Source organism: Solanum tuberosum, unplaced genomic scaffold (genome assembly GCF_000226075.1).
Source record: "Solanum tuberosum cultivar DM 1-3 516 R44 unplaced genomic scaffold, SolTub_3.0 scf00315, whole genome shotgun sequence".
Lineage (NCBI taxonomy): Eukaryota > Viridiplantae > Streptophyta > Magnoliopsida > Solanales > Solanaceae > Solanum > Solanum tuberosum.
In genome coordinates, this window is record NW_006239239.1 from 389,647 (window position 1) to 402,829 (window position 13,183).

The following is a 13,183-nucleotide window of genomic DNA, read 5'->3' on the forward strand; positions in this document are numbered from 1 at the left end:
CATGCATAGAGGATACCACTAACACAGTTGCAGAAGCAAAGGCTATACTAGAGGCAAGCAAACATAGCAAACAGACACAAAACAATCGAATCATCATTCAGACAGATTCAATGCTATTATATAAAGTGATAGAGGGTGAATGGGCATGTCCATGGTTAATTGCAGACATGGTATCAGACAGCAAAGCATGCTTACAAGGTAAACAAGTCATTTTTCAGTATATTCTAAGAGAGGGCAAACAAATTAGCAGTGATCACTGTGCAAACAGAGCAATAGATAAAGGAAATTTCTCTTTTACAGACTTTAATAGCATGGAGATAGAAGGGAGAAAGATAGTTAACAATGACTAGCTACTATGTTCATATTTAAGAGTATCACCGCTAAAGGGATAGGGGCAACCAAGGCTACAACATGAATTTTTCACGAAACATAATATTTACAAAAGCCTTAAAGGCAGCAAAAAGTGAAATGTTAGCTAGATACTACAGTAGCCAGCAAAAAGGTCTCGAAAGGGAGGATCTGGAGGCAAGATGGAACAATTTAACCTGGAGGAGTCTGTGTCATCATCAACGAAAGGTGGAAGGGCAGAGCTCCATGCACTCTGTCACAAACCAACTACAGGAAAACACAAAAACTCAGCTGGAAAATAAGGAGATCATCAGTAGCAAAAAAGGAAATAAGAAATAAAAATCTTAATTACTTACTCTTGTTTGTTGAAACAGCAGTCAAGGAGGCCAATAACATCACATTGATTATCCAAAGCAAGAGAAGATGGAGACAATGAAGAGTGAAGATAGAGACAGAGGAGCGGAAAAAGGGGAAATGAAAATGAAAGGGGAACGATTAGGAAACCCTACATACAAGGATATATATGTCGATCTAGAAATGAGAATAGGCCAGTAATTTATGTTTAGTTATTTACTTTTTAGTATTGGGTTAGTGGTGGGTTGGGTCATGCCCGCGGAAGTGTATGGAGGTGTAATTGCTAATTCATTTCAGTATTAATAAAAGCCCATATTTTACTTTAAAAAAAAAAAGATAGGCATACTAATCAGGGAGAAAATTCAAATAGGAAATCACTTCTAAGAAGTTATCTACAATGGTGAAGGGACATGGTGTACGGGGTGCAGAAGAATTGACCATACGAATAGATAATGCTCCTTTATCACAAAACACATCCATCACCATACAAGTCCAGAAAAAGAAAGCGATATATATACCAATAAAACAAGACAAAGAACAATGGCAAACAGTCCCAGAACAACACAACACTAGCTAGACCATAAAAATAAAGACACGACAACGATATAGTTAAAAGCTTTTGACGCAAAAAAAGGTAAATTTTAACCATCACTCAACAACACTTTTCCATTAGTTCTTACAACCGTAACAATCACCTATTAAATCTCATGATGGACATAGAAAAATGGAAGATGGAACTGTGGAATGAAGGAAGCTGGATGGACGACACACTACCCAGACGAGCATTAATGAACCTGAGAGGAAATCCATGCGAGGATCTCATCCCATTAATGTAGATGGCCCCCACATTGGAAACACGCGCTGAAGATTACTGCACCAAAATCCAAAGCAAAAGGAACTTCAACTCTCGTTCAATGAAGTGGGTTTTTTGAGTCAAAGCACCTCTAGGGGAACTCCAAACTCCAACCACGACTCTACAACTCTCTTTGTGGAGAAACGAACCGCCACATCTCAAATTGTAAAACCCTCTTTCCAATACGAAAAATAATCATCACTAAGCCAGGAAAGATGTGAAAATGGTCATTGCATCAATTAACTACACTGCCAACCTGGAGTCCCAATTAAGAATACCCCCAAGAAATAGACATCCAGAACACTCGCATAAATGGAAAGCAACATCCCCTACTTCCAACCAGCACCAACACCAATGTTCTTTGTCACAACACCTCTCTCGGAGGATCACATTCCAGAGTCATGGCTAGAATTGGCCTTCCATGGAGAATAACTAATGCAGAACTTTGACTTATGGACACAGCCAATGTCGATCTTAATTGAAAATCCACACTTCCTAGCACAATTCATAAGAGAATGGATGAACTTAGCCACCTTGGGTTTTAGCCAACAACTCTAGATGCAAACACTGCTCTAAGCTCACCTATACGGCGACTTGACACGAATGTCCAGCCAAGTGCTAAGCTCTCTCATGTCGTAGGTCCATCGATATATATCTTTCTTATCAGAACCTCTTCAAGACCCTACAACCAGTGGCGGAGCCACCTTATAATTAGGGGGTTAAAATAATTTTTTAGGTATATATAGTAGATGTCGAATCCCCTTCGACTACTTCGTGTGTCTAATTTTTTTAATTTTAAACCCCTTTTTGAAAATCTTGGCTCTGTCACTGCCTACAACTGTTACCCCCAAGTTCATGCCATGGTTACTAATAAGGCAGGAAACCTATGAGAGGTAACTCTTTTAGTTCTAGACACATTAAGGTAGAGCAACAAAGAGTTAGAAGAGTTGCTACAAGCGCTAGAAGAGCAGAATACAGAGGTCGATCAACTGGAAAAGCTAGTCACAAAAGAATTCTAAGAGAAAATCTAGAGAAGCTATTTGAGTAGGCTGTAGTGAGCAGGATCAGTCTGAGTATGAGAAATCAGATGAGCAACCTACTGCTAGCAATAACTCTGAACCCCTTAAAGGATTTAATGAACCTAACACAGATGGAGAAATGAAAGGGAAAATCAGAGAATTTAATGATACGTGAGAGTCCAATTAACTTCATAACCTGGAATACTAGAGGGGCAAACAACAACTTATTCAGAAGACAATGCCAAGCCCTAGTCAAGATGCACAAACTTGGGTTTTGACGCTCAAATTCACTCTGCAGCAGAAGGGGTTTCAAGTGGCATTGTTATCATCTGGAAATAGGACTCTCTCAAATTGGACAATATATTTGTTACTCCTCAGGAGGTTCATGTCATGATCAAGGTAAATACTTTTCCCAACTCATGACTTTTTCTGCTATCTATGCTAACACTATTTATAATAATAATAAAACTATTATATGGGATGGTCTCTGTAGGATTTCCCAAAATTATTCTGCAAACTGGTTAATGGGAGAAGACTTCAATGAGGTCCTTATAGATAAGGACAAATTCGGAGGGATGAGCATAAACAACAAAGACTAACTCCCTTTAGAACTGCCTAAATCATTAATGTAATATGATAGTTCTAGGATTTAAAGGCAGTACATACACTTGGACCAACAGGAGATATACAAATCCAAAAGAAGCCTTATCCTTGAAAGGCTATAGGAGTATGGCCAATGCCATTTTGATCCTTTAATACCCCGAGTTCCGTATCGCCCACCTATCTCACACCCACTTCAATCATTCCCCCGTTTTGGTCAAGTTTAGTAAAGATAGGTTGAAGTATGACAACATGCCATTTAGGTCTGAGCCTACGTGGTGCAAACCTCCCACTGTCCCTGGGCTTGTCCAAAATTCTTTTTGCCTCACTGTTGGTTTTTTAATATAAAGAAAATAACAGAGAAAGACTCTGAGAGAAAAAATACTGCAATATTATCAAAGAGAATTATTTTATTAATAATTCAGAGACTTACATTTATAGATATAATTTCTAACTAAAAATAGAAAAATACGTTACTAACTTATCAGTTTAATTCAAATAACAAATAAAAAGAACTAACTCCTAAATTCAAGTCAAATAGGACTCTAATTACATAATTTGAAAATCCTAAAAATAGCTAATTGTTTTATTTCTGCAATATCCTGAGACATATTCTCAACACTCCTTCTTGGATCAGGAATTGTAGATTGTAGTCTCATCTGAAATTGACCTTGTGAACAAATCTGCTAATTCATCCTTGTCTTGCAAGGCTTGTGTGCATCTTCTGTTGGATTAAATGAGAAGCTCTGACCTCTCATTTCAACTTGTAAAATCTCTTGCTTAGTAGAATCAAAGATTCGACAATATTTGTCTCCAAAAAATAATTTAAATCCTTTTTCTATTAACTGACCAACACTAAACAAGCTTTTATCAATATCAGGCACATAAAGAACATTTGAAATTATTTTTGTACCTGAATTTGTTTTAATTGAAACAGACCATTTTCCTTTTGCAGGAATACAATCACCATTCCTAATTCTGATTTTCTTATTTTCCATAGGAATGAACTCTTTAAAAAGATTTCTTTCATATGTCATGTGGTTTGTACAACCACTATCAATCATCCAAAAATCAGATTTTTTTGGTTGAAAAACAAGTTGCCACAAATAAGTGGTCTTCTTCTTCTTCTTCAGTAGTGACTTGGGCAACTGTTTCATCTTTTTGAAATTTGCTTTTGCAAATCACAGCTTCATGACCAAGTTGTTTGCAATTCTTGCACTGTGCATCTGGTCTTTTCCAACATTTATATGGAGGATGTCCATTTTTTCCATAGTGCTAACAAGGTGGGTAATTTTTCAAAAATTTACCCTTGCTTGAGTTTTGTGGCTGGCTACTAATGCTCCTTCAACCATGCCATCTTGCCTCATAAGTCTCCTTTGTTCCTGAGCCTGCAAAGAATTCAACAATTCTGCCAAGGTAATTTTGGACAGATCTTGTGTGACTTTGAGAATTGGTTCTATGATCAAGTGAATAGTGATCTCTATAAAGAACCATGTGACCCTCTTTTACTCCAACCTCTATAAAACTGACCGCTCCCCCTCCTATCTTACCAAAAGATACTTTAGATAAAAGCTCAATTATCTAATTGTTGTCATTACAAACTCTCTAGACGACACTCTGAAGGAACCTGAAATCCTCAAAAGGGCTAGAAAAAATGAATATCCAAGTTAGATAGAATTCATCAAAGCAAAATTCCAAGTTAAAGAACATATTTATGTATTATGTCAAAGTTAAATCATCTTTTAAGTTTTTGAAGGCGGCTGCTAATAATAATTGATACTTATTATAGATGAAATTTGAAGTTACTGATATATTATTCTCACTCCTACATATTGAAATAGGTAGCACGTTACAAAATCTTTTGAATATTAAAACTGATTTTATTTTCATTTTCATTTTCATTTTTTGTGTAAATGATATATTTCAAATTTGTCTTAAAAAAGTCATTAGAATATAATGATTTCTTAACATTGATGAACTATTAGGTAAAGAATTTCGGATTATGCTAAATCCTAAATCGCACCCGCATTATAATCGCACATAATATAAATTATTCTATTTTGATCCGCTTTGAATACACTCATATTCAAATCTGTCCATTCCACTCCATTATCATCCCTAAAAATGTGAAAATGTTATGTAAGACGGGGCAGAACCAGGAGCGGACTAAAATCTTTGCGTAATTATGCAGTTACCCCAGTTTGTCATCATTATCATCTAGGATATTGTAAAAAGGTGTAAAAAAACAATACCTTATTTTTTCTGAAAAATCATATATGTAGTGGAGTATATAATTACGAAAAATGCGTCCTCCATTACGTGGTGCTACCTTGTCCAATATAAATGTTCATACGAAAGTTGACAGCTTTTTTTAATAGTGGTCATTAGTCAGGATCAAGCAGGTTAGTCATTCTAGCTGTCTCTCATAGTGATCACCGAAAAGATTGTAATGTGTCGTATGTAATATGTTTGATTTGATAAAAAAAGTTTAATAAAGAAAAATAATATGTTTGAGGTTTATATTATATTTTAAGTATTGATGGATTTACAATTTTAAGTTGGTGGATTTTCAGTAAATCATATATATATTTATATTATATTACTAAAAGTGGAAAGGTTTTAGGTTCAAAGTTGAATTACGAAAATACCCTTCACTAATTTTTTTTAATTAAAATTCTTTTATTTACTTTTAAAGTTAAATCAATAATGACAATTAAACTAGACCAAATACTTGGTTAGATGTTACAACTTGTCTTTTTCACTTCTTAAGAACTTTAATTGTTTAACTTTTTAGCTTCTACAATTAAACACATCCAATCACAACCTTTCATGTACACAATTTCTCTCTTTATAAATTGAATATGAAATGTTAGTCCATTACACTTTGTGTTTCATCATCTTAATATAGTTCTTATGTAATTTTTTATTCATCGGTCATTTTTTTCTTAATTGATATATTATTTTGTTTAACTTCTTTCATTTTGTATAGAAACATACTGTTAGATATTTGGCAATCATATAATTAAAGTAGGAAGTCTTCTTTTTTTACCGGTAAATATAGCCGTATAGGGTATCCCAAATAATTAAAAGGGAAGCTTTTATCCATACAATCAGAAATTCGTCTGATTTTATTGATCCTGTCAACCTTAGTCTTAGGGTTGTAATAAAGTAATTCTTATATTAGCATTAAATTTTAACCAAAAGCAACATTTTTACCCATTCAATTTTGTGTAATGCTTCAGTTATTCTAAAATTATTTGTATCATTTGAAAATGTTTTGTATTAAATAACATGAGATACACGTGCAATGCACGTGTTCGAGAACTAGTACTATGCAACAATAATCGGACAAAAAATGAGTACTGAAATTCTTTATATATTTAAAAAGGAGCTAACCACTAAAACACAATATATTAAAGGCATAATACATAAATGTGTCTTTTAACTTAGTCTCAGTTTATATTTATGTCCTTCTACTTGGGATGTGCATAAGTAGACACTTGTATAAAGTTGAACAAGTAGACACATGAATCCTATGTGACATAATACATGTAGGACACCACGTAGGACATAAATTGTCATGTAGGATGCCATATAGGACGTGTGTGTCTATTTGTTCAACTTTATGCAAGTTTAAGTGTTTAATTGTGCATACTTGAAATTTGTGGACATAAATGTGAAATGAGACCAAGTTAAAAATGCATATTTATGTATTATGCCTATATTAAAACAAACATTATCATAGTAATTGTTCTCGACCACTTGTCATGTTTTATTGGTTCGACAAAACTAAACTAGTAGTTTTGATCTAAAATTTATATTTGTCATTAAAATTTGCTTAATATGTTTAAACTAGTACACGCTCCATGTCATTTTTTACTTGACCCTTATAATAAAGATGAAGTTTTCTTTTTTTCCTTGTCCATTTTATCAAAACACTAGCCAAGTAAATTGAAACTGAAACAGTAATTCAGCTCCCAATATTATGGTTGATTAAAGCATATGTTTGATTTAAGCAAAGAAGAAGGATATTCTGTAGGTAATTATACTTCAATTTCTTGTTCCAACCACAGAAACTTAGGTATAAACGTCATTTAGTTAACAACGTAAACTCTCTTCATATATAATCAATTAAGTAACACACACCAAAATAATTCCACCAAAAAACACAGCTTAATTAAATTGCAGTAAAATCAAATTAAACATGGCTTCGGATAATCTTACAGTACTCAATGCACTTGACACAGCACGCACCCAATGGTACCATGTCACAGCTGTTGTCATTGCCGGAATGGGATTTTTCACCGATGCATACGATCTCTTCTGCATCACGACTGTCTCCAAACTTTTAGGCCGTTTGTACTACTACGACCCGGCTACCCATGCCCCGGGCAAATTGCCTCATAGTGTTAACAATTGGGTGACCGGAGTTGCCTTGGTTGGTACTCTGACTGGCCAACTTGTGTTTGGATGGCTCGGGGATAAACTTGGTCGAAAGAAAGTTTATGGACTTACACTGATTCTCATGGTCATTTGTGCACTTTGCTCGGGGTTATCCTTTGGGTATAGTCGAAAAGTTGTAATAGGAACACTCTGTTTCTTCAGGTTCTGGCTTGGATTTGGAATTGGAGGAGATTATCCTCTTTCTGCTACGATCATGTCTGAGTACGCGAATAAGAGAACACGTGGAGCGTTTATTGCTGCTGTTTTCGCTATGCAAGGAGTTGGGATCATATTTGCTGGGCTTGTTTCAATGATTGTATCTAAAGTTTTCCTTATGAATTTTGGGGGTAAAGCGTTTACTACTGATGAAGTTTTCTCCACGGAGCCTGAGGCGGATTATGTTTGGCGGATCGTGTTGATGCTTGGAGCTCTTCCGGCTCTTGTTACCTATTATTGGCGAATGAAGATGCCTGAAACAGGGCGTTACACTGCCATTATTGAAGGAAATGCTAAACAGGCGGCGATTGATATGGGGAAGGTTCTTGATATTGAAATTCAAGCGGACGGAGAAAAATTGGCTAAATTTAAAGCAGCTAATGAGTACTCTTTACTCTCCAATGAGTTCTTCATGCGCCATGGACATCACTTACTTGGTACAATGACTACTTGGTTCTTGTTGGACATTGCTTTCTACAGCCAAAATCTCACACAGAAGGACATATTTCCGACCATGGGACTCGTTAGCAACGCAAAGAACATTTCTGCTTTGAGGGAAATGTTTGAGACATCGCGAGCTATGTTTGTGATTGCCTTGCTAGGTACATTCCCTGGTTACTGGTTCACAGTATTCTTCATCGAGAAAATCGGGAGGTTTAAGATACAATTGATGGGGTTCTTCATGATGTCTATTTTCATGGCGATTATTGGAATCAAATACGATTACCTAAAGACTAAAGAACATAAATGGACATTTGCAGCTCTTTATGGTTTAACTTTCTTCTTTGCCAACTTTGGCCCCAATTCAACCACATTCGTGCTCCCTGCGGAGCTATTCCCTACAAGGGTGAGATCCACTTGCCATGCCCTGAGTGCCGCGTCTGGAAAGGCAGGGGCAATGGTTAGTGCATTTGGGGTGCAGCAATACACGCAAGACGGAAATACTCATAAAATCAAGAAAGCCATGTTGTTTTTGGCATTCACAAATATGCTTGGATTTTGCTGTACCTTCTTAGTGACGGAGACAAAAGGCAGGTCTCTAGAGGAAATTTCAGGGGAGGATGAGAAGCAGAATGAGACGCAGATGAAGAGTAATAGGACTGACTCTGGGCGCCAGGACGATGGATGGGATTGAAATCAGGATATATAATATTGGCAAGTTTATCACATTGAGCAGTACTATACATAGATGCATATATAGGAAAAGTATTGTTAATAAGTGAGATGTCACCTCCAGAATAAGGGCTTCACGAAGCAAAGGAAATTCGTATAGTAGTTTCCCTTCACCAATTCGCGTAGTAGTTGGTAGGGGATTGATTTTGTATTGTCTTATCTCCTGTTCTACTCCTTCCAAAAGTGTTCTATTTCCTTTTGCCTTTGGATATATAGGTTAGTATGTATTTACATTTTGTGAAAAGATGGTTGGTTATTGGTAGATCTTGTTGGTCTGTTGTTCGAGAATAACTTGACCTATAAAAAAGACTTGCATGTCTTATGCATGAATGAATTTACCTCCTATCGACTTAAAAATTCTAAAAGACTAATTTGATTTGGTAGTCATGGGACTAAAAAACATAGATAACAATATTTAGAAGTGGTTAATTCCAAGTTCCTGGTAAAGAATTACACAGGCTAATCAAATCGCGAAGAAGAAAACTGCAGCAATAAAGAAGAGAAGGAAAAAGAATGAAGTGATAGAGAGAGAATAAGGAGGATTTTCTCAATGCTCCTTCGGAAACACGTACATCTAGCATAAGCAAAATACAGCTTGATTTCTGACAATTTTGATATCAACACTTTGTATGCTTCTAACTTACGTAAGTTGAAAAAAAAGGCATAAGACCAATCCTTATCTAAGTAAAGATTGGGGAATGGACAAAAGCCCGATCCAGCAATATCGTGTGAGTGAAGAAGGGCTAGGGCATGATAAAGTTGAAATATGTACTCAAAAAATAATGGTTCTAAACTTAAAAACAAATTGGAGCTTCATGAAATTCAATCACCAACCTGAAACTCCATTTCTCATGTCCTGTTTTTATCTACTTTATCATGTCCTGAGTTTTTTGTTTCAAACTTTTGCCATCAATTGTCTATTCTTAAGCATCTTGTGTATTGATTTTTTTCTAAGTACAAACGGTCATATCGTTATTTTTTGAGAAGCATCTTTTATAAGAAGAATATATTCCAAAAGCTTAAGCCAAAGCAAATAGCTTGGAATATACATCATTCATACCTACAAGAACAAAGTTGCAATTTCTATGCTGAAAATCGGAATTACCATTAATTGTTCCCACTTTTGTTTGGATTAACAAATTCATTTGATTGATACCAATATCGATCAATGAATGGTTTAATGATGGTGTTCCAGATTTCTTTCCCAAGTATTAATAGAAAGGAATTTAAAAAAAATTATGTCCTTTTTATAAGGGATTTTTATTTTTACACATAAGAGACTTCCATTTTACACGAGATCTGAAAAAGACTATTTTCTTCTATTCAAATTGTAAGAGAGCAAGAGATCTCATTTCCGCCTCTTTTACATTGTCAACATTCTATACTGACTTATTATGTTGACAACTTTGCCTAAAAGTGGTTGTTTAACAACTATTGGCCCATCCTGTATCTCAAAGTGATTGCCAAAGATGCATAATCTATTGTAAAGCATAAGCATCACAATCACATTGTTGTTTCAATTTCTTGTGACAGCGTTGAGTTGGAGGCATATTATTGATTTAAGCAAAGAAAGAAGAAGGATATTCTCCAATAGTTATCAGGGAATTTCTTGTTCTAGATACAGAAACTAGGCGTAAACATCAATTAATTAATCACATAACTGTCAATATATATATATACATTGAGCAATTTAGAGATGATCAGACATCAACCAATCTAAGAGAAAATAAAATAACATGGCCTCAGACAATCTTGTAGTGCTCAATGCACTTGACACAGCGCGTACCCAATGGTACCATGTCACCGCTGTTATCATTGCTGGAATGGGATTTTTCACTGATGCATATGATCTGTTCTGTATCACTACTATCTCGAAACTTTTAGGCCGTTTGTACTACTACGACCCAACTACCCATGCCCCTGGCAAATTGCCTCATGTCGTGAACAATTGGGTGATTGGAGTTGCTCTAGTTGGTACTCTATCAGGCCAGCTTGTTTTTGGTTGGCTCGGAGATAAACTTGGTCGAAAGAAAGTCTATGGACTTACATTAATTCTCATGGTCCTTTGTGCAATTTGCTCGGGGTTGTCCTTTGGGTATAGCGCGAAAGGCGTAATAGGGACACTCTGTTTCTTCAGATTCTGGCTTGGATTTGGAATTGGAGGTGATTATCCTCTTTCTGCTACGATCATGTCTGAGTATGCTAACAAGGCAACTCGTGGGGCGTTCATTGCTGCTGTTTTCGCGATGCAAGGAGTTGGGATCATTTTTGCTGGGCTCGTTTCGATGATTATTTCAAAATTGTTCTTGATGAAGTATGGAGGGAAGCCATTTGATGTGGATGAAATTTTGTCCACGGAGCCCGAGGCTGATTATGTTTGGCGGATCGTGTTGATGCTTGGAGCTCTTCCGGCTCTTCTTACCTATTATTGGCGAATGAAGATGCCTGAAACAGGGCGTTACACTGCCATTATTGAAGGAAATGCTAAACAAGCCGCGATTAACATGGGAAAGGTACTTGATATTGAAATTCAAGCAGAAGGTGATAAATTGGCTCAATTTAAAGCAGCTAATGAGTATTCTTTACTCTCCAATGAGTTCTTCCAACGCCACGGGCTTCATTTGATTGGTACAATGAGTACTTGGTTCTTGTTAGACATAGCTTTCTACAGCCAAAACCTTACACAAAAGGACATATTTCCAGTCATGGGACTCACTAGGAAAGCTAACACGATATCCGCCTTGAGGGAGATGTTTGAAACATCGCGTGCCATGTTTGTGATTGCCTTGTTTGGTACTTTCCCTGGTTACTGGTTCACAGTATTCTTCATTGAAAAAATCGGAAGGTTTAGAATACAATTGATGGGGTTCTTCATGATGTCTGTTTTCATGGCGATCATTGGACTCAAATACGATTACCTAAAGACTAAAGAGCACAAATGGACATTCGCAGCTCTCTATGGTTTAACTTTCTTCTTTGCCAATTTTGGCCCCAATTCAACCACATTTGTGCTCCCCGCGGAGCTGTTCCCTACAAGGGTGAGATCCACTTGCCACGCGTTGAGCGCAGCTTCTGGAAAGGCGGGGGCAATGATCAGTGCATTTGGGATACAACAATACACGCAAGATGGGAATGTTCATAAAATCAAGACAGCTATGATACTGATGGCCGTTACAAATATGGTTGGATTTTGCTGCACGTTCTTGGTGACCGAGACAAAAGGGAGATCACTCGAAGAGATTTCAGGGGAGGATGGCGGGAAGAATGAGACACAAATGAAGACTAGCAAACCTGTCTCTGGCCACCAGGACGACGGATGGGAATAACAACATGATATTATATTGACAAGTTTAATATCACTTTGAACAATACGTAATTTCAAATGTAGGAAATCATTCAATAAAGGGGCTAATATCACTACGCGTTGTGCTTTCTATTTTCAATCACCTCTATGAATAAGAGCCTTAACATGATGAATGACCTCGGTACAACAGGTTAAATTACACTGATAGTAGCGTATATAAGTTGAATTTTGGAGTTTTATTGAGCTAGACCATCAGTATACTAGCTAGTACTTGGCCAGGATACTTTTGCATTTTGTTTCTCCTTTATGTACAAGTGTTGAATATGTTAATTATGTTTTCATTTTCTAGTGAAGAAATGAATGCCTTTTATTTTGTTTGCTCAAGGATTGTCACGATCCAAAATTACCTAAGTCATGAGGAGATGACCCAAAATTGTATTTTATTTGTTTCAATTTGTGTTGATCGACTCTCATCACCATTCATAAAGCCCATATAGGCATAAACTTTTTTATCCATTCATTTTACAATCTTAATTCAAACAAGGATGACTCCATGGTCAATTAAGAAAATCTGATCCCAACTTATAATTACTATGGTTATATATATTTGTCGAAATATTGTTTTTGTTTGTCCATTTGTAAGCAATAGATGATATATATGAACATTCAAAAGGGGATAGTGGCAGCAACCCAATCAAGTCAATGAATATTAGTCTTCATTGTCAAACCATATATAGGAGATATAAGTTTGACCTTATCATGTCTTAATTGATACTAAATTTGGTGAAACTTGACTTTCTGCTGCTTGAAAAGTGTTTTTGCCTAACTTAATTTGGTACATCATAACATCAGCTTCTTGTCAATTTCTGATAA

At 36.1% G+C, this 13,183-nt stretch overlaps 2 protein-coding genes and 1 long non-coding RNA gene across 3 annotated transcripts; 2 read left to right on the forward strand and 1 right to left on the reverse strand.

The window, feature by feature from the left end:
• Positions 1 to 243: 243 nt before the first annotated feature.
• On the reverse strand, positions 244 to 897 carry LOC102604122 (uncharacterized). The gene is made up of 2 exons (XR_368322.2): positions 705 to 897; positions 244 to 615 (listed from the first exon to the last, which is right to left on the reverse strand). It is a non-coding gene; the product is annotated as an uncharacterized lncRNA (long non-coding RNA).
• Positions 898 to 7,378: 6,481 nt separating this feature from the next.
• LOC102604342 (inorganic phosphate transporter 1-11) lies at positions 7,379 to 9,085 on the forward strand. Its single transcript, XM_006360118.2, has one exon. The coding sequence runs from the start codon at positions 7,379 to 7,381 to the stop codon at positions 8,966 to 8,968; it is 1,590 nt and encodes a 529-aa protein (XP_006360180.1). The 3' UTR covers positions 8,969 to 9,085.
• A 1,633-nt stretch (positions 9,086 to 10,718) lies between these two features.
• LOC102604665 (inorganic phosphate transporter 1-11) lies at positions 10,719 to 12,420 on the forward strand. Its single transcript, XM_006360119.1, has one exon. It carries the CDS (start codon positions 10,743 to 10,745, stop codon positions 12,330 to 12,332), a length of 1,590 nt encoding a protein of 529 aa, XP_006360181.1. The 5' UTR covers positions 10,719 to 10,742; the 3' UTR covers positions 12,333 to 12,420.
• Positions 12,421 to 13,183: the final 763 nt, after the last annotated feature.